Source organism: Emydura macquarii, unplaced genomic scaffold (assembly GCF_026122565.2).
Source record: "Emydura macquarii macquarii isolate MOO-44397 ecotype Brisbane River unplaced genomic scaffold, CSIRO-AGI_Emac_v2 contig_1876, whole genome shotgun sequence".
Lineage (NCBI taxonomy): Eukaryota > Metazoa > Chordata > Testudines > Chelidae > Emydura > Emydura macquarii.
Genome location: NW_027132013.1, coordinates 19,349,901 through 19,371,852, shown reverse-complemented (window position 1 = coordinate 19,371,852; position 21,952 = coordinate 19,349,901). Strand labels below are relative to the sequence as shown.

At 49.0% G+C, this 21,952-nt stretch overlaps 1 protein-coding gene across 12 annotated transcripts in view; it reads right to left on the bottom strand.

Annotated features, from left to right (window-relative positions):
• Positions 1–21,952, bottom strand: part of SIPA1L1 (signal induced proliferation associated 1 like 1) — a 394,920-nt gene that overhangs the window by 112,414 nt on the left and 260,554 nt on the right. For all 12 annotated transcript variants that reach the window (XM_067557845.1, XM_067557840.1, XM_067557837.1 and 9 more), the window contains one exon: positions 11,956–12,086. In XM_067557845.1, the coding sequence (XP_067413946.1) occupies positions 11,956–12,086 (131 nt within the window). The remainder of the gene's footprint in view (positions 1–11,955; positions 12,087–21,952) is intronic.

Here is a 21,952-nt window from a genome sequence, read left to right as displayed (position 1 = left end):
GTATGTACCGCCAGCCTAGCAGCTGCTTTTCAGATGCCAGGCCCTAGCACTTCTGCTAGGAAGGCTGTAGATGGAGCTTGAGCTCTGCTGGGAGAGCTATGGGAGAGCTAAGGCCTCCTGACATCTAATGAGGGCAGCCTCTGCTCCCTGCTAGTAGCATGCAGCTTTGGAAAGAAAACCAGGAGAAAAATGTCCCGATTTGCATGGAAATAACAGACAACCTTCGGTAGAAAAGCTGGATGAGGGCAGTATATGGCGGTTCTGATGTAAGTGTCTTGAGCTCGGATACCCTCCTGGCCGAAGTTATGGCTACGAGAAAGGCCATCTTCCAGGTCAGTTAAAGAAGTGAGCAGGTCGCTAGAGGCTCCAATGTGTTGCAGCAGAATTCCCAGCATATGCCCACCCCTCGCATCCCCACCCACTTGGTGCCAACAGTAAAACCGTGACCTGACCTTATAGGGCTGCAGCTGTTGTTTACAGCATTTAGTTGTTATGCTGCTACCCCCCCCCAAGAAAATCGCCTACGCACCCCAGTGTCTTTGTTGCCCACAGATAACGGGCTATGTATCCAGTGCCATAACAGCTCTACCCAAGGCCACAGGCCTCGTCATAGTCTGGCACGTACTAATGTATATCCCTCCCCCAATCCAGAGCTACCAAACTTGCAACGCATTCTCTAGTATAAAAAGGGGTACGCCCCATGCCCAAATTGAGAAAGCGTTCGCCAGCCTGATCACCTGGACCGCCCCGCTTCTCCCGTTCCCATACTCTGAACGCGAATCGTGAAAGCCGGCCTGTACCAAATGATATGCTACGACTCCTTCTCTGTTCCTAGTGGCGAGATATAAAAAGTAACTGCTTTGCCTGTTTCTCTGCCTACTTTATATGATAATCATTTAAGCTACGTATTTAGTATTACAGCGTGTACCCCATATTCCTTAATAAAATTTTGTTGTATTATCCAACTGACTGATTATTGACTCTGGGGGATCCATAACTTGTTGCGACACAATGGAGGTCCAATCAGCCTTGAGAGGATGAAGTTGAGGTCCCAGTGTGCCAATGGCAAGCATGTTGGTGGATACATTTTGTCTAACCCTTTTCAGGAACTATACAACCAAGGGGTTAGCGAACACCGAGCGACCGGATTTCCCAGTATGGAATGCAGAAATGGCAGCCAAGTGCACCTTGACTGATGAGCCGAAGAGGCCCTGTTGCTTAAGGTGCAGCAAATAGTCCAAGATGGACAAAATCGACACCACTGTAAGTTGACTACCCTTTTGAGCTGCCCTCATTGAAAACTGTTTCCACTTTGCTAAATAAGTGACCCTAGTAGAGGGTTTTCTACTACCGAGGAGGACCTCCCTAACTTGCTCGAAACATCTTAGCTCCGTGGGGTTCAGCCATGGAGCTTCCATGCCGTGAGGTATAACGACGTGAGATTGGTGTGTCGTAACATGCCGTGTTCCTGGGTGCTCAGGCCTCGGAGCAAAGGTAGAGTGATCAGAGTGGCCACTGAAAGGTCGAGGAGCATGGTGAACCAGTGCTGGCGTGGCTAAGCGGAGGCTATTAGGATCACCGAGGCGCTCTCCTGCCTGATCTTCACAAGGACCCTGTGGATGAGAGGGGTCAGACAAAAGGCATAAAACAGCTGGCCTGTGGGCTACATGGAATAAGAAAGGCGTTCATAATGGACCCAGGGCAGTGGCTCTGAAAGGAGCAGAACTGTAGACACTTTCTGTTGAACTTTATAGTGAATAAGTCCACCTGGGGAACACCCCACTGATGGAAGATGTTGCTCAACACATCTGGCCGGATTGACCACTCGTAGTTCAGGAAGGATCTGCTGAGGCTGTCAGCTAATGTATTTTAGATCCTGGACAGGTACGATGCTTCCAGGTGTATCAAACGTGTGATGCAGAATTCCCACAAACTGAGGGCTTCCTGGCACAGGGGAGAGGAGCAAGCTTCACTGTCTGCTTACATAAAACATCACTGTTATATTGTGTGTGTGGACCGATACTACTTTGTCCTCCAGATGGTCTTGGAAGGCCTGGCAAGCCAGATGCACTGCCCTCATCTCCCTCACACTGATGTGAAGCAATAGTTCTGCTTGAGACCATACGCCCTGGGTCTTGAATTCTTCTAGATGAGCTCCCCAACCCATTGCTGAAGAGTGTGTGACCAGACATAACGAAGGACAAGGAGGTGAGAAGGGGACTCCTGCGCATACCATGTGAGGATTGCACCACCAATCTAGGATCTGTAGAAGTGAGGGAGGAAGCAAGACCCCCTTGTCTAATTCGCTCCGAGCAGAGTGGTAAACTGATGCCACCCATGCTTGCAGGGGTCTGAGTTGTAGTCTTGCATGTCATACAACATAGGTACAAGCTGACATGTGCCCCAGCACCTATAGACAATTCTGAGCCATGGTCTGAGGGTAATGCTTTAAGTTCTCTATTATGCCCCACATGGCCAGGAAATGGGTCTCTAGAAGAGACACTGTGGCCTGTAGTCCAACACCGCCCCAATAAACTCTATCCTGTGGGTTGGTGTAAGCATTGACTTCTGTTCGTTGAGAATGTCTGCCTCCACCTGTGTCCTGGTGCTTCCCTTGACCAACCATCATTCAGGTAGGGGTATACTTGAACTCCTTTCTTTCTCAGGAAGGCTGCAACTACCAACATACATTTGGTGAATGCCCAGGGGCTGCAAACAGTCCGAAGGGCAGCACCATTGGAAGTGGGCCTGATTGACCATGAAACAGAGGAACCTCCTGTGGTTCGTGTAAATAGCCACATGGAACTAAGCATCCTTTAGGTTGAGGGCAGCATACTAATCTCCTGGATCCAGGGAGGAAATGATAAGGGTTAGAGATAGCATGCAGAACCTCAGTCTCTTCATGAACCTGTTCAGGTCCCGCAGGTTGAGGATGGGATGAAGGCCTCCCATAGCTTTTGGAATTAGGAAATAGCAGGAGTAGAACCCCATTCCTCTTAATTCTTGGGGCACCTCCCTCCACTGCTCCCAATCCTAGAAGCACTTGTACGTCTTGTTGGAGCAGTTGCTCATGAGAGGGGTCCCTGAAGAGGGATGGGGGTGGGGGTGGGAAGGATGAAAACTGGAGTGAATATCATTGTTCTATCGTGCGTAGTACCCATCGATCTGATGTGATTTGGGACCACACATGACAGAAGTAGGATAGACGGTCCGAAAACGAGAGGGGTGGATTCGGAACCATTACTGGTGCGCTGTCCTCAGGCACACCGTCAAAAGTTTTGCTTAGAGCTGGAGGCCTGCTTTGTCTGGCCTGAGTCCTGGCCAGAGGAATGAGGCAGCCTTCTTCTATTGTTTCTGCCCCTGCAACGGTTAGAGTCCTGCTTGTGTTGACCCTAATAAAAGCACAGCACGGGTTGAGGCTTTAATGACTTCCTCTGAGCCAACGTGTGCAGTCCAAGGGATCTCAGCATGGCCCTGGAGTCCTTCAAGCTGTGAAGCTTGGAGTCCATCTGTGACAAAAACAGTGCCGGGCCCTCGAATAGCAGGTCCTGAATACTGCGCTGCACCTCATGTGGGAGGCCTGAGGCTTGGAGCCAGGAACTTGGTCTCATGGCCACGCCAGATGCCATCAGGCGTGGGCCCTTGCTGTCCCTGCCTCTCACGCTCATTTGCAGCAGTTACTACAAACAACCCTGGAGGAGGGTGCATATAAAAATGCTCGTGGTCCTTTGCTGACACGAAATATTTCCTCTAGACCTTTTTCGCTGTAGGAGGCAGAGAGGCCAGGGTTTACCACAAGATCTTTGTGGTTTCCTTGATAGTTTTTATAAGAGGGAGCACGACCCTGGAGGGGCCCTCTGGGTTAGAATGTCTACCATGGGGTCTGCACCCTCCAACACCAAATCTGCCTGTAGACCCATATTCTGAGGTACCCTAAGGAGTATCTCCTGGTGTGCTCTAGTGTCGTCCGGCACCGATGCTGGTGTGGCTCCTGCTACCGCCTCATCTGGAGACAAAGAGGAGGATACTCTAACTACTAGTGCCGACCCATCCTGTCCCTCAGCACCAGAAGGGTCATGTGGTGCTGCCTCCTCTTCCAAGCCAGAGTCACAGGGGAAGTCCGCCGCGGTGCCAGGAACGGAGCCCTCCTTGGTGCCATACCGCATGCTTCCAGCGGAGTGTGAAGGTCTCCTGGTCCGCCCTTTCAATGACATGAAGGAGAGAGGTCTACCCAACTGGGACCCCTGGGGTCCAGAATGGCCACTGCAAGGGCAACTGCCACTGTGGGGCCCCTGGCATCACCAGGGGTTGAGCCTCCTCCATCCGTTGCTGTCTGCCACAGTGCTAGTCCATTGGGGTGAAATGGAATCCTCCGAGTCCAAAGAGAATCGGCCGCTCCCTGGAAACCATGGAGGTCTGGTGCTGGATAGCGCCGGAGAGCAGTGCCGGAGACAGTGGGACCTGGCCATCATAGCCAGCTTGCCCTGAGAGGGCACCCTAGGCCTCCTCGGTGCTGGCAGTTGCGCCTGGTCCCGGCGAGAAGGAGGTGGTGGAGCTGTGTCCTCTTTCAGCTCCCTTGCTGCCTCATAGGCCTCTGGCATGGAGGGGATCTGCAATTCCTCCTCCTGTGTATCATCCCCCAACGGGGAGGCCATAGGACCCGGACTCAATGAACCCCTCACCAGAGCCGGAGTCAACAGCGCCATGTGCACAGGTTCAGGGCTTAAGTGACCTGATGCGGGCTGCACTTTACTGCCCTCCTGGCGTGCCGAGATCTTCAGTGTTGGTGAGTGCCCTCTGTCCGACTTCTTTTTATGCAGCACCGGGGAGTGGGGGCGGTGCCATGCTTTTCAGTGCCAGGGAAGCATGCCGGTGCCTAGGCTCCTTAGAAGTGGAGTCCTTTTTGGGCTGCACCTCCATGACTGTTGCTGGCACGCTCCTTACTGAAGCCGAGGGCCTCTGCTCCGTGGGGCAAAGGACAGACTCCATAAGTAGAAACTTGAGTCTTTGACTTTGCTCTTTCTGGGTCCTGAATCGGAAGCTTCTGCAGATGGTACAGTGATCCCATAAGTGAGACTCCCCTAAGTACCTGAGGCAGGAAGAGTACGGGTTGTCTCTGGGCATAAGCTTCTTGCAGGACCCACACGATTTGAAGCCAGGCATACCCTGTCCTGAGGTGGGGAAGGGGGGGAAAGAGAGACTACCTAATAAGCAGGAGTATTTTATCCTATCACTATACTAATTACTATACTATACTAACTGTTACTTGAACTATTTACAGGTACTTAAACAAATGAAGAGATAAGGGGAAAATTTGCAGCAAAAAGAACTGCTGTTCCAACAACTATCACGGGTGGTAAGAAGGAATTGAAGAGGTCGGAGGATTGGCAGAGCCTTATATAGGGCACCATGAAGGCACGACTCTAGAGGGCTCCATAGCTGACCCTACGGGTACTTCTAGGGAAAAACTTTTGGTGAGCTGTGCATGCAGTACGCAGACACAAACTTGGAATCAACATGAGCAAGCACTCGAAGAACCATCTTTTCTTCTTCGAGTGCTGGCTCATGTGCATTCCATGGTAGATGACTCACAAGCAGTTTCTCTGGAGGCAGGCTCAGAGTTATGAAAGCTGACATTGTCTCTTTCCAGCTGCATAATGGGATAATGGCATAATGGGAGGCAAAAGCATGCACTGAAGACCATGTTGCCGCCTTATAGATGTCTTGGATGGGCACCTGTGCTAGGAAGGCTGCTGATGAGGGTTGCGCCATAGTCAAGTGAGCTGTTACAGTCGAGAGGGTCTTTTGTCCTTTCTGCCACTGCTATGAACAGCTGAGCTGACCTACAAAAGGGTTTAGTTCTTTCGACATAGAAGGCCAAGGCATGTCTGACATCCAGGGTGTGTAGCCTTCATTCTTCATTGGATCTATGTGATTTGGGGAAAAATATTGGTAAGAATAAGCCCTGGTTGATGTGAAACTGCAACACTACCTTTGTTAAGAAATCTGGGTTGGGTCGCAGTTGAACTTATCTTTCTAAAACACCATGTAGGTGATTCTGAGGTTAAGGTCCTGATCTTGGAAACCCTTTGTGCTGAGGTGATTGCAATCAGGAAGGAGACTTTCCACAAGAGGAGCAGTAGCAAACAGGTTGCCAATGGTTTGAAGGGGGGCCCTGTAAGTCTTGAGAGTACTAGGTTCAGGTTCCACTGCGGGGTGAGATCCTGGACTTGTGGGAATAGCCGTTCTAGGCCCTTCAAGAACCTGCACGTGATGTCATGTGCAAAAAACAATTTATTTTGGATCAGGGGATGGAAGGCTGAGATAGCTGCCAAGTGACCTTTGATCGATGAGAGGGCTAGGCCTTGATGCTTAAGGTTCAGCAGGTACTCCAAAATTGACTGTATTGAGGCCTGAAATGGGGCAAGTTTCCACTCTATAGCCCAATTGGAAAATCTCTTTAGTTTTGCTAGGTACATAGCCCTTGTGGAAGGTTTTCTGCTGCCCAACAGGACCTGTTGCACCTGCGTCGAGCAAGCTTGTTCTTCCACATTCAACCATGCAGCATCCATACTTTCAGGTGAAGGGACGACAAATTGGGGTACAGTAGATGGCCATGATCCTGAGAGAGCAGGTCTGGCCATAAAGGTAATTCCAGTGGGGTCATTGTTGAGAGCCCCAGTAGTGTGTCAAAGCAATGTTGTCTCTGCCAGGCTTGGGCAATGAGGACCACCTTTGCCCTGTCCTGCCTGATCTTCAACAAGACACTGTGGATGAATGGTATTGGGGGGAAGGTGTACATCAGCCCTCCTTCCCATGAAAGCAGGAAGGCATCTGACAGGGAGCCTCTGGCAAGTCCTTGGATGCAGCAGAACAGGCGGCATTTCCTGTTTTTCCTGGAGGTGAATAGGTCCACTTGGGGAGTCCCCCACATCTGGAAGATCATGCTGGCTACCTCTGGGTGGAGAGATCACTCATGTCAAGATGAGAAAGAGCAGCTGAGATGATCTGCCAATTTGTTCCTGATGTCTGGAAGATGTGACGCTACGACGTGGATAGCGTTCTGAATGCAGAAGTTCAAGAGTGGCTTCCTGACATGGGGTGACGATCGGGCTCCATCTTGTCTGTTTATATAGCACATTGCAGCCATGTTCTCTGTCAGAATCCAAATCACCCTGCCCTCCAGATAAGGAAGGAACGGCTGGCACACTAGCCGGATCGCTCTGAGTTCCGTGAGATTTATATGGAAGGCACGGTCCTATTGTGACCAAAGATCCTGCATACTGAGATCATTGAAGTGCGCCCCCATCATCCCAGCTCTGAGGCATCAGAAACTAATGTCACTGTGGGGGAGAACGCTGCAAATGGGACCCCTTGCAGCATGAAGTGGGGATCTGTCCACCACTTGGGGGATGACTGGACTGACTGTGGAACTGTGACCACGCCATCTAGCTTGTGCCTATTTGGCCTGAGGACTGAAGCTAACCAAGTCTGCAGGGGATGCAGCCGAAGGCGAGAATGTTGAACTACACATGTACAGACTGCCATATGGCCCAATGGTCTGAGGCACAAACGGGCGGTTGAATATCCATAATCAGGCTTAATATTGTTTGGAATCTGAACTCCAGGAGGAAAGCTCTGGCTTGCATAGAGTTGAGAATGGCCCCTATGAATTCTATGTGTTGAACTGGAGATGGGGTTGACTTTTGCTTGTTCGGTAGTAGACCTAGACTCTGGCAGGTAGATTTTACTAGACTGAGGCTGTGCTGGACCTGAGCCCACAACCTATCTTTGATGAGTCAGTTGTACAGATAAGGGTAAATTTGAACCCCACAGCGTCTTAGGTGTGCGGCCACTACTGCCATACATTTCGTGAAGACACTCAAGGCAGAAGAAAGGCCAAACGGTAATATCATAGAATCATAGAATCATAGAAGATTAGAGTTGGAAGGGACCTCAGGAGGTCATCTAGTCCAACCCCCTGCTCAAAGCAGGACTAACCCCTGCTATATCATCCCAACCAGGGCTTTGTCAAGCCGCAGCTTAAAAACCTCTAAGGATGGAGATTCCACCACCTCCCTAGGTAACCCATTCCAGTGCTTCACCACCCTCCTAGTAAAAAACTTTTTCCTAATGTCCAACCTAGACCTCCCGCCCTGCAACTTGAGACCGTTGCTCCTTGTTCTGTCATCTGCCACCACCGAGAACAGCCTAGCCCCATCCTCCCTAGAACCCCCTTTCAGGTAGTTAAAGGCCGCTATCAAATCCCCCCTCACTCTTCTCTTTTGCAGACTAAACAAGCCCAGTTCCCTCAGCCTCTCCTCATAAGTCCTGTGCTCCAGCCCCCTAATCATTTTGGTTGCCCTCCGCTGGACTCTCTCCAACTTGTCCACATCCTTTTTGTATTGGGGGGCCCAAAACTGGACACAATATTCTAAATGCGGCCTCACCAATGCCGAATAGAGGGGAATAATCACTTCCCGTGACCTGCTAGCAATGCCCCTCCTAATGCAGCCCAATATGCCATTGGCCTTCTTGACAACCAGGGCACACTGCTGACTCATATCCAGCTTTTTATCCACTGTTACCCCCAGGTCCTTTTCTGCAGAGCTGCTGCCCAGCTCGTCGGTCCCCAGTCTATAGCTGTGCATGGGATTCTTTCTTCCTAAGTGGAGGACTCTGCACTTTTCTTTGTTGAACCTCATTAGATTTCTTTTGGCCCAATCCTCCAGTAAATTGACAGTGGCCACCGCTTACTACAAAGCACAGGAATCTCCTGCAGCTTTGGAAGATTAAAATGTGGAAGTATACATTCTTCAAATCGAGGGTGGCATACCAGTTCCTTGGATCCAGCGACAGAATGATAGCAGCTAGGGAGACCATACAAAACTTCAACTTCTTGAGGTTCTGTTGAGACAACGCAGGTCCAGAGTGTGTCTGAGGCACCTCTGGGCTTTTGGTATGAGAAAATAACGAGAATAGAACCCTTTCCATCTTCCATCTAGAAGAACTTCCTCTATTGCTCCTCCCTGCAGGAGGGCTGAGGTGGCCGGAATAGCCTTCTGAAGCTGTGCTGGGTATACAGGCTGAGGGAACGCAGCGTGGCCCTAGAGTCTTTTAAGCCATGCAGTCTATTATCAGTTTGTTCAGAGAATAGCGTGATTCCCTCAAACACCAGATCCTAAATAGACTGCTGCACTTCCTGCGACAGCCCAGATGATTGCAGCCATGAGCAACAACACATGGACACCACCAAAGCCATTGACCTTGCCACTGAATCGATTGCATCCAGTTCCATTTGGAGGGAGGCTGTGGCCACTATCTTGCCCTCCTCCAGGAGAGATGAGAACTCCCGCTTCACACCTTGTGGCAGGGAGTCCTTAAATTTCGCCACCAAGTCCAAAATATTATAGTTAAATCTCTCCAGCAATGCTTGCTGGTTGGAGATTCTTAATTGGAGGCTGGCCGTGGAGTAAACTTTTCTCCTGAATAAATCCAGTTTTTTAGCAACTGTATTCTTGGGCATCGAACTGGCCTGTCCTTGTCTGTCCCGTTCATTGGTTGCAGCTACTACTAAAGATCCTGGCGGGGGGTGGGAGAATAAATATTCATATCCCTTAGCCGGGACATAATACCTTTTCTCCACTCTCGTGGAGATGAGCAGCAAAGAGGATGGCATCTGCCACAAGGCTTTGACCACCTTTAGCACCCCCTCATGGACTAACAAGGCGAGTCTAGTCGGGGCCATGGCTGCCAGAATGTCAAACGGGCCATCTGAGGGCTCAGCTAGCTCCTCCGCCTCCAGCTCCAAGTTGGATGCCACCCTTTTGAGGAACTCCTGGTGGGCTCTAAAATAGTCTGTTGGCAACAGCGGAGTGGGGCCCTTGATGTCCTCATCTGGGGAGGATGACGATGATGGTACCACTAGTGTGGGGAGAGGGGGTAATGGGCTTCCTTCCTCTGGGGGAATTTCCCTGTTCGAGTCCTGAAGCTCGATGCTGGAGACAGAACTTGAGTCCGAATCCCAGACCGGGTCAGTTGATGCCCTTGACCACTTCTCTGGCATGGTCACAAAGGCCTGAAAAGAATAAGGGCCTGGGGCCATCAGGATCTCCCACAGGTTCTAGTAAGGCCACGGGTCAGACATTGGCCTTGAGGCCATGCTCCCATCAATAGTTCTCCACTCAGTGCTGGTGCAGTTTTTTATGTGTGTCCTCTGGGACGAGTACTGGGATCCCCCCTTCTGAATCCGAAGAGAACCTCTCTCCTGTTGTGGACCATGGAGGTGGTGAACGAGGCTCCTCCTGGTGGCTGCAATGCGGCACCGGGGAGCGGTGCCAAGGAGAGGATGACCTCTGGTAAGATTCCCTCGAGCAGTGCCATGTCAGAGGGGAGTGGTGTCTGGGTGGCCGTGTCTGAGGACTACACGGGCTATGTGGTACTGGAGACTGGTGCCCAGTCAGTGACCGGCATGGTGTCGACGACCAGCACCATGGTGGTGGTGGGTGCCGCAGTCACAGTGATCGCCGACATACCCCGGAGAGCCTCTCCCTTTTATCGGGGATTGGGCCCGTGATGGGGACTGGAGCCGAGATGGCAGAAAGCTGCGCCCCGGGGCTAGAGATCATGTCTTCGGTGTTACGGATTGGTGCCCAGAATGGGAGTGGCGCTTATCAGTGACGTAATGTGGAGGGCCCATGGCTGGTTTGCTCTGGAGATGGGAATGTGCATGGGTTCCAGTGCTGAAGGTGCGGTTGGTGGCATAGGGAGGGCCATTAAGTCTCTGGCTACCTGGAAGGCCTCAGGTGTCGATGGCACCGTTAGGCGGAGGTGTCCCCTTCCACTCCCAGGATTTGGGGGTGGCTCCCTCAGAGGGCTCATGGCCCTAGGCAGGGAGATTGGGTCCGCCCGTTTTTGGGTGAACGATTTGCCCGATGTGGGTCCTTTGCTCGACTCCGTCTGCTTGTCCCTCATTAGTGTGGGAAATCGGCCACACTGCCTCTTTTGCCTTTTCTTCGGCACTGGTGATGTTGAGCGGTGCCGTGAAGTGCTCAGTGCTGGTGGACAGTCCGCATGGAAGTCGAGATGCTCAGTGCCAAAACTGAGTGAGCAGGTTTCTGAGGCCAGATTCAGTGCCACCTCCGTTAGTAGGGCTTTCAAACGAATATCCCTGTCTGTGTGTCTGCGGCCTGAAGCCCTTACAGATCTTACACTTGTCCCTCACGTGTGTCTTTCCCAGACACATCAAACACCAGTTGCGTGGGTCATCTGAGAGGGAAGAGTTTATTATACACGTTACACAGTTTAAAGCCCAGGGCATGCCCCACTGCTGGGTGGACGTCTCAAAGGGGAACAACTATTTTAAGTATAACCAACTAATCAATCTTTAAGAACGATATACAACTAGCTACAATTTATACAACAGAACACCACTAGGCACTTGCAGACAAAAGAGAAGAGTCGTTCCAACAACCATCACTGGTGGAAAGAAGGACCTGAAGAACGTAGGGCCACCAGCGCCTCATATATTGCAGCTTGAGTGCAGAACTCCAGGGGGCACTGGAGCCGGCCCTATGGATACAACTAAGGCAAAAAGATCTCTGACAGCCATGGATGTGAGCGTGCACACACCTAGCGTGGAAAGCATATGAGCAAGCATTTAAAGAAGAATATATTGCTTATTTGTGAAATGCTACTGAATAGTTCACTTAGTGATATATTTATCTCTATTCTATAAATATAATTCATTATGGTTCTTGGTGAGGAGATCACTGTATCATATATACGTGGAAGACAAAAATTTATCATTATGAGGAGCAACACATAGGCTTCCTTCTGGTTTCCTGTATCTGCAATACCACCACCACTTGGATCTATAATTTCACTACATACTATCTGGCTTTGCCTGTTCACTACTAGTTTCTTCCCCTCTTATTCTACCCATACACTGCTTACCTCACTGGTTCTGAAAATGATGCGGTAGTTATACAAAGGTCCATTTTCTTTTATTTCATCTGGTTTTTCTCTTCTAATGCTCACAGCTACTGGACCCAGACTCTCATCTGCCCCAAAATAGTTCCAGTGTTCTTGTGTATAAAAACAAAAATAAAGAAAAAATTCATGTTACAGCTCTCACAGAAACATTTTGCATTCAGATAATATATTACGGGTGAAATTCTGGCCCCACTGAAGTCAAAGGCAGTTTGCCATTGACTTCAGTGAAGCCAAAATTTCACCTCAGGTATCAGTTCACCAATGACATCTATTTGTATTTATAGGGTAAAATTCATCTTTGTGCCTACATTCAAAACAAGACTGAAATGGGACTTAACATGTGTTTAGCCCTTTGCAAAGACGTAGGTTTCACTCATATTAAATTAATCAACACATCTGACACAATGCATTAAAAGTAAAAGTATGGAAACCAAATGTCTGGATGCAAAAAATTCAGCACTACATATTTAAATCTGAAATAACAGTGCTGATTATACTATGAAAAGAAATATAAACTATATTTGACTCTCTCTGTAAACAAAGGAACAAGTTTATAGCTTGACAAATGACAGTTTAGAGGTAATATAATAAATCTCTACAAGTATCTGAATGGTGTAAAAATTTAAGAGAGTGAAGTATTTACAGTGAGAAAAAAAGGCATAAAACAAATGCAGGGACAAACTTAAGTACTACAAAATTAAGGTGGAATATCAAGAAACATTTCATAACAGTGAGATCACGGAGTAGTACCTGAAGAGAAAGGTGAAGTCTTAATTGAGTTTAAAATTGGGCCAGATATTGTATTGGAAAATACAGCAAAGGAAACAATCACATACTAGCTGAATGAAAGGTAAAATGAATTAAATCTTATTTTGCACATGTAAATGACTCAATTCGTATTGCACAAATCAGTTGAAAAAATTTAGTCTAACAAAAATGTAGACATGAAAATAAGCACAACCATTCAGAAGTTGGGTTTAGAGACCACTTTTCTATTTATAATTTAACTGTTTTGCATGAGAAACATTCTAGTCTCTTGTCCTAAGTCGTCTTCATTTTCTTTTTCCCAGTCTCCCTCCTACTCCTCAAATTCCATTGTGCTCACCAGTCTCCATCCTGCATCCACATTCCCTTATATTTGCCTACCCCCTCCCTTCTGTATACCTCACTTTTCCACTGTACCCCAAATTACCTTGCATCCAGTCTTAATCCCTCTCCTGCATCCCCACATATTCTCTTGTCCCTTCACAGTTTCCCTGCACAGCTTCCAAACCAGACAGCTGGGCACTCTGTCCAGAGGTGTTTCATCCCTTATGTTTTGTATAGCCCTTTGACACTTTGAATAGAAGGTATCAGGAAAATGCTACTGATACCAAGTTTTGTGCAGCTTTATGTCCTAACCCTGCCCTGCTTGAGGCAAGGTGTATTGAACATAAACTGAAATTAGTATTATATGCAAATTATTTGCAAATTTGCAAATTAGCTCATCACATTATTTGTGTGTCATGCCACACGTGGAGCTACATAAAACTTGTCAGTTGTGCTTAGAACTAATAGAATCGTTTCTGTATATTTACATGGTCAGCAAGTGACGTGTTCGCTTGAAAAAGAAGCATTTTTAAAACAAATATCTACATGTTTCTATCTTTTAAACTTGTCAGTCTTCAAGTTCTGTATAGCAAGTCTCTATGAGCCTTTCTGACACTCATTACAGTGATTTCGCTTAATACTAACTTACTGGGATAGAGTAAACTACACTGAGAATTAGTTTGGAAATTTGGACCTAATTCAGACAGATGGAAAGCAGTTTTGTAGAAACTGTAACTACAGATGGGGGACTACAAAATAACATGATAAACTCATTATCAACAGCTAGTAAAGACACAAGTATGGGGCTAAAACTTACACTGTTATACTGAGAATGACAGCCACAAACAACATAATACTTGTAGGTGTCCTGTGAAATTATCATATATTGAATTGGATGTTACTGTAGTCAAAAATAGGCCATATCAGGACATGTATTGTATTGTCATGTATCCATGCATTTTGAAGCACTGAACCACGGTGCAGTGGTCCCAAACACTTGATGAGCCACAATACCATGGCATGAATATTCCAAAGTTATATATTCTCACGATATGATCTTGAGGCCTACAATTTTTTAGGTGGCTCATTGTGTGAACTTTTGCACTTCCTCAAAATGGCCACCATCTCCCATTGCTTTCAATAGGACTGAAGCCACAGGCTGGCCTTCACTGAGATGGACAACCTTCCTTTATAGGCTTTGCTAGTGGCACCTAGACTGCCCTGAATGTAAGGGGCAAGTAGATGACTGCTGGAGTGTCTGAGGGGATGGCTGGAGACTTGCTGGTGGAGCTTTTTGCCAGTAATGAACCCCAATATCTCTTGTCTCTGCCAGCTGGCCACCCACTGCTGCCACTGCCTGTTGTTCCCAGCTGGTTCTTCCTGAACAGATCCAGCAATGAGAGGAATAAGAGGAGAGGTAGAGGTGTTTTCTGCGAAGCAGGTGCTACAGTGTTCCCTTGGCAATCAACAGAAGCAACTACAGCCCCTGGCCACATCCCTAAGGCATCTATCTGGTCTGCAAGAACACGTGTGACATGTATGCATGTCACGCACTAGGCAGCTCTGCCACCTGAATCTTGGACAAATAGTTCTAAATTCAAGTCAGTTATCAAGGAAAAGAAAACAGAAAAGCACTATAATGCAGAGCATGGACACTCCCCATATTTAGTTCATTTTGCCAACATTAAAAATAGGATTCTTTACTACAAATATTTCTGTATATGAATGTTTGACACAAGTGATGTCACAATGTCATAGTTAAAGGATGCTGTTAAGTACTTTAAGTAGCAAAATCTACATTTTGGGCTTAATGTATACAAATGTATAACAATTGCAGCATTCAAACGTTTAAAAATAAATACAAATACGTTTATGTAAATATTAAACAGAGTGGTGGTGCTTTTAACTCAAGTTGGCTGGCGCGTGGAGGTGCAGGTTAAAGCCCAAGTTAGCATAGCTTGTCCGCTGATAACACGACCATTCTCAGTGTAAACACAGGCTAGCATCACATAAGTGCTGCTAGTTCTCCAATACGTTCCCACAGTTCCCTCAGTGTGCCCAGAAACGACAGGCAAGTTCTCCCACAGTTTACTGGGAAAGAATTTAGAGCTTGATTTACAGAATTGCAAAGAAACATGGGATATTCCTCAAGAAGTATTAGTACCACACACAAGTGAGAGCAGCACCAGTCAGACACAGCAGCTCAAGTGTTACTTTGCAGTGTGGCTGCTTTCACTTGAGCTAGGCTAACTGAAGAATACTGGAGATAATCTGAAGTAACTGTGCAATGAAGACATACTCAGAGAGAGTAAGCAATGGATTCTCTACTTATGAATTGTTTTAAGACAATACATGGAGCCATTCACTTTGATGGCCCATATCAGAACTCCTGAAAGGGGAACAGACCAGTATGGCGGGGAGAGGGGGGAGAATGCACTTACCATGGGAAAGCAACCTCTTGGAGGTCAGAACATGTAGGGATAAAGTGAGAAAGGCCAAAAGTCAAATAATTGGATCTTGCAAAGGAAATTAAAACCAATAATAAAAGGTTCTATAGCCATATAAATAGGATGAAAACAAAAAAAAAGTGGAACTGCTAAACACTGAGGATGGAGTGGAAGTTAAGGATAATTTAGGCATGGCCCAATACCTAAACAAATACTTTGCCTCAGTTTTAATGAGGCTAATGAAGAGCTTAGGGATAATGGCAGGGTGGCTGATGGGAATGAGAATATGGAAGTAGAAATTACCATATCCAAGGTAGAAGCCAAACTCGAACAACTTAATGGGTCTAAATCGGGGGGCCCGAATAATCTCCATCCAAGAATATTAAAGCAACTGGCATGTGAAATTGCAAGCCTATTAACAAGGATTTTTAATGAATCTATAAACTCAGGGGTTATACTGTATGACTGGAGAATTGCTAACATAGTTCCTATTTTTAAGAAAGGGGGGGAAAAACGATCTGCGTAATTACAGGCTGGTTAGTTTGACCTCAGTAGTATGCAAAATCTTGGAAAAATTTTTGAAAGAAAAAGTAGTTAAGGACATTGAGGTTAACAGGAATTGGGACAAATACAACATGGTTTTACAAACGATAGATCATGCCAGACCTTCTTTGAGAAGATAACAGATTTCTTAGACAAAGGGAATACAGTGGATCTAATTTATCTAGATTTCAGTAAGGCATTTGATACGGTTCCACATGGGGAATTATTAGTTAAATTGGAAAAGATGGGGATTAACATGAAAATTGAAAGATGGATAAGGAACTGGTTAAAGGGGAGACTACAACGGGTCATACTGAAAGGTGAACTGTCAAGCTGGAGGAAGGTTACTAGTGGAGTTCCTCAGGGATCGGTCCTGGACCAACCTTATTTAACCTTTTTATTACTGACTTTCACACAAAAAGTGGGAGTGTGCTAATAAAGTTTAAAGATGACACAAAGTTGGGACATATTGTTAATACAGAGAAGGTCTAGGATATCATACAACAAGATCTGGATGACCTTGTAAACTGGAGTAATAGAAATAGGATGAAATTTAATAGTGGAAAGTGCAAGATCATGTATTTTTAGGGACTAACACCACATTTTTTTTGCTATAAACTGGGGATGCATCAGTTGGAAGTGACAAAGGAGGAGAAAGAGCTGGGAGTATTGGTTGATCACAGGATGACTATGAGCCACCAATGTGATGTGACCGTGAAAAAAGCTAATGTGGTCCTAGGATGCATCAGGCGAGGTACTTCCAGTAGAGATAGGGAGGTGTTAGTACCATTATACAAGGGGCTGGTGAGACCTTATTCGGAATACTGTGTGAGTTTTGGTCTCCCATGTTTAAGAAAGATGAATTCAAACTGGAACAGATGCAGAGAAGGGCTAGTAGGATGATCTTCAGAATTGAAAACCTGCCTTATGAGAGGAGACTCAAAGACCTTCGCTTGTTTAGCCTAACCACAAGAAGGCTGAGGGGATATATGATTGCTCTCTGTAAATACATCAGAGGGATAAATACCAGGGAGGGAGAGGAGTTACTTAAGTTCAGCGCCAATGCAGACACAAGAACTAATGGATATAAACTGGCCATCAGGAAGTTTAGACTTGAAATTAGATGAAGGTTTCTAACCATCAGGGGAGTGAAGTTCTGGAACAGCCTTTCAAGGGAAGCAATGGGGGCAAAAAACCTAGCTGGTTCAAGACTGAGCTTGATAAGTTTATGGAGAGGATGGTGTGATAGGACAGCCCAATTTGGCAATTAACTGATCTTTGACTACTAGTAGTAAATATGCCCAATGGAGTGTGATGGGATGTCAGATGGGGTGGGTTCTGAGTTACTACAGAGAATTATTTCTGGGTATCTGGCTGGTGACTCTTGCCTACATGCTCAGGGTTGAGCTCATCGCCATATTTGGGATCAGGAAGGAATCTTCCCCCAGAGCAGATTGACGGAGACCCTGGGGGGGCTTCGCCTTCCTCTGCAGCATGGGCACGGGTCACTTGCTGGTGGATTCTCAGTACCTTGAAGTCTTTAAACATTATTTAAGGACTTCAATAACTCATATCCATTCCAATATAGGTGTGTGCGCGCTCCGTGCACAGATTCCCGGAACTTTTTTCCCCTTAGCAGTCCCCGTAGGGTTGGCTCAGGCGCCCCCTGGAGTACCGCGCTCATGCCAGGGTACATAGGGCACTGCCGACCCCACGGGCCCCCAGTCCCTTCTTTCTGCCGACTCTGACAGTGGGGACGGAGGGTGGGTGTGGAATGGATATGAGCAACACATCTCGAAGAACAACAGTTACTGGTAAATAACCCTGTTTTCTATCTTCGAGTGATTGCTCATATCCATTCCAATATAGGTGACTAAATAGCCATACCTGGAGGTGGGTAGGAGTTAGCGTTGCGCCGCCCTTGCTAGGACGGCTCTGCTGATCCCGCGTCCTCTCTCGCCTGCTGCACGACGGCGTAGTGGGACGTAAAGGTGTGCACCGACGACTAGGTCGCTGCTCTGCAGATGTCCTGCAGGGGCACTCTTCCCAGGAAAGCCGCCGATGAGGCCTGGGCTCTGGTTGAGTGCGCTGTTACAGCTCCTGGGAGCAGTACCTTTGCCTGCTCATAACAGGTCTTGATGCAGGCGGTGATCCAGGTTGAGATGCACTGGGTGGAAACAGGTGAGCCTTTCATCCGGTCCGCCACTGCTACGAACAGCTGCGTCGACTTCCGGAAGGGCTTGGTCCTCTCGATGTAGAAGGCCAAGGCTCGTCTGACATCCAGGGAGTGCCATCTCCGCTCCTCCTCCGAACCGTGTGGTTTGGGAAAAAACACGGGGAGGAAGATATCCTGGTTATAATGAAACTGGGACACCATCTTCGGCAGGAAGGCCGGGTGGGGCCTCAGTCGGACCTTATCTTTGTAAAAGACCGTGTAGGGGGGTTCTGAGGTTAAGGCCCTTATCTCAGAAACCCTTCTGGCTGATGTAATGGCCACTAGGAAGGACACCTTCCAGGAGAGTAAGAGCAACGGGCATGTTGCCATGGGCTCGAAGGGGGGTCCTGTCAGCATGGTGAGGACCAGATTTAAGTCTCAGGGAGGCACTCTCCACCCCTTTAAGGAATCTAGATGACATGGGGTGTGAAAACAGGGATCTGCCCTCCATCGGCTGGTGGAAGGCCGAGATGGCCACCAGGTGTACCCGAAGAGAGGCCAGGGCTAAGCCCTGCAGCTTCAGGTGAAGGAGGTACTCCAAAATCACCTGTATTGGCGAGGAGCTCGGTAGGATGCCCCGGGACTGAGCCCAACATGTAAACCGCTTCCACTTGGTTCGGTACACCACCTGGGTGGAAGGTTTCCTGCTGCTAAGCAGGACCTACTGAACTTTCATGGAGCAGGTTCTCTCCCCCTCCGTTAACCACAGAGTCTCCACACTGTCAGGTGGAGGGAGTCCAGGTCCCGGTGGAGCAGTCGACCCTGGTCCTAGGAGAGCAGGTTGTAATGCCGCAGGAGTGGTAAGGGCATGGTTATGGACAGGTCCAGCAATATGCTGAACCAGTGCTGTCTCGGCCATGCTGGGGCGATCAATATGATATCTGCTTTGTCCCTCTTGATTTTCAAGAGGACTCTGGATAGCAAGGGGATGGGGGGAAACGCATACATGAGGGTCCCCGTCCAGTCTATAAGGAACGCATCGGAAATGGAGCCCGGTTCGCGACCTCGGAGCAAGCAGAACCTCGGGCATTTCCTGTTCCAGGCCGATGCGAACAGGTCCAGATGGGGAACACCCCACCTGTGGAAGATGGAAGTCACCACCTCCAGGTGCAGTGACCAATCGTGCCGGGGAAGGAACGACCTGCTGAGGCGGTCCGCCTCGTCGTTCCTGACCCCCGGGAGGTGAGAGGCAGATATGTGGAAGTCGTGCCTCACCAAGTCCCAAAGTAATGTAGCCTCCTGGCATAGGGCCGAGGAGTGCGCTCCCCCCTGCCTGTTCATATAGAACATGGCAGCCGTATTGTCTGTTAAGACCTGTACCACTCTGCCCTTGAGGAACCGGAGGAAGACCTTGCATGTGAGGCGGACTGCTCTGAGTTCCCTGACGTTGATATGCAGGGACATCTCGCTTGGTGACCAGCGCTCTTGGGTGCTGAAGTTGCCAGTGATGTGCACTCCCCACCCCACATCGGAAGCGTCCGTGATCAAAGTCACCGACAGTACCACCTCCCTGAAGGGAACTCCCTTCAACACCTCCCTCGGGTCCTTCCACCAAAGTAGGGAAGCCAGTATTGGGGTGGGTAATGAGACTATCCTGTTGAGAGGATGTCTGATTGGGGCGTACACTGAGGCTAGCCACATCTGAAGAGGCCTGAGTCTGAGGCGAGCCAACCTGACCACATACGTGCAGGCTGCCACGTGTCCCAACAGCTGGAGGCATCGCCTGGCTGTCGTCGTGGGGGACCTGTGAAGGTGGTCTACCAAGGCAGCCATCGCCTCGAAGTGAGGCCTCGGGAGGAAGGCTCTGGCCTGGGTGGCATCTAGCGTGGCCCCAATGAACTCTATGCGCTGCACCGGGGTGAGAATGGACTTCTGCTCGTTGATGAGCAGCCCCAGGTTGGTGCACGCTGCACACGTGAGTTCTAGGCTGTTCCTGACGTGGGCCCTGGACCTGCCCCGGATCAGCCAATCGTCCAGATATGGGAATATCTGGACTCCCTTGCGGCGCAGGTGTGCCACCACTACCGCCATACATTTCGTAAAGACCCTGGGGGCAGACGAAAGGCCAAACAGCAGGGCTGTAAATTGGTAGTGGGCACCAGCTACCATAAACCTTAGGAACCTTCTGTGTCCTGGGAGGATAGAAATATGAAAGTATGCGTCATTGAGATTGAGGGCAGCATACCAGTCCCCTGGGTCTAGGGTAGGAATGATAGAGGCTAGGGAGACCATCCGAAACTTGAGGCATCTGATGAACTTGTTCAGATGACGGAGACCTAGAATGGGTCTCAAGCCCCCCTTGGCCTTGGGGATTAGGAAATACCGGGAGTAAAACCCTCTTCCTCTTTCCCCTGGAGGAACGTCCTCCACCGCTCCTAGCTGGAGGAGGGAGCAGACTTCCTGAGTGAGGAGGTGCTCGTTGGTTGGGTCCCTGAAGAGGGACTGGATAGGAGGAGAGTCCGGAGGGAAGGCCGTCATCGGTAGGGCATAGCCCCTGCGGACTATACCAAGGACCCATTGGTCCGAAGTGATACTTTGCAGTGGGCATAATACGGCCTCAGTCTGTGGGCAAAGAGTCGGTTGAGAGGCAGGGGGGAAGTAACAGTACCACCCCCTTGCACATCGTCAAAAACACTTTTTATTGTTTTGGCCCTTATTCGAGCCTTGCTGGGTCCCCGCCGAAGACCCTGAGCGGTTGTGGTGGTTAGGGCCTTGGAACCTCTCCCGACCCCTCCTGGGTTGAGCGGGTCTGGGGGGTTGCCTCGGAGGTTGCTGAGGTTTGCGCTGGGCCTGAGGCCGAGACTGTCGCCTCGAGGCCTGTGGGGTATAAATCCCTAGGGACCGCAGCGTGGCCCTTGAGTCTTTCAGGGCATGCAGCTTGTCATCAGTTTTGTCTGAGAAGAGGCCAGCACCATTGAAGGGAAGATCCTGGATGGTGTGCTGGGCCTCCTGAGACAATCCCAATGATTGGAGCCACAAGGCCCTTCTCATCGTGATGGCTGATGCCATGGCCCGACTAGCGGCGTCCGCCGCATCACTGGAGGAGTTCAGTGCTGCTCCTGCCACTGCGGCATCCTCCTCAATCACTGCCGTAAAATCCACAGTCTTGTCCTGAGGTAGGACCTGCAGAAGGATCTCGGCAAGCCTCTGCAGCAAGGACCACAGGTTGAGGTTGTACCTCCCTAGGAACGCCTGATGGCGATCCTCAGCTGCAGAGAGGCTGTCGTGTAGACCTTTCGGCCGAACAGGTCTAACTTCTTGGCCTCTTTGTTCTTGGGGGTGTTGCCCTGACCCCCCTATCTCTCTCTCTGGTTGACTGCGTACACAACCAGTGAGCATGGTGCAGGGTGATTATATAAGTACTCCACCCCTTCAGCAGGGACAGAGTACTTTTTCTCAGCTCCCTTGGCAGTAGGTGGAACCGAGGCTGGAGTCTGCCAAAGGGACTTCGCCACCTTGAGCACCCTCTCGTGAATGGGGAGGGCTACTCTCGATGGGCCTACCGTCCCCGAGACCCCGAATAGGGGATCCTCCTCCTCTGAGAGCTCTTTCAGGTCTAAGCCCAGGTTGCCTGCAACTCTCTTCAGCATGTCCTGGTGAGCTCTGAAGTCTGGCAATGGAGCCTTGCGACCCTGGGAGGTGACATCGTCCGGGGATGAGGAGG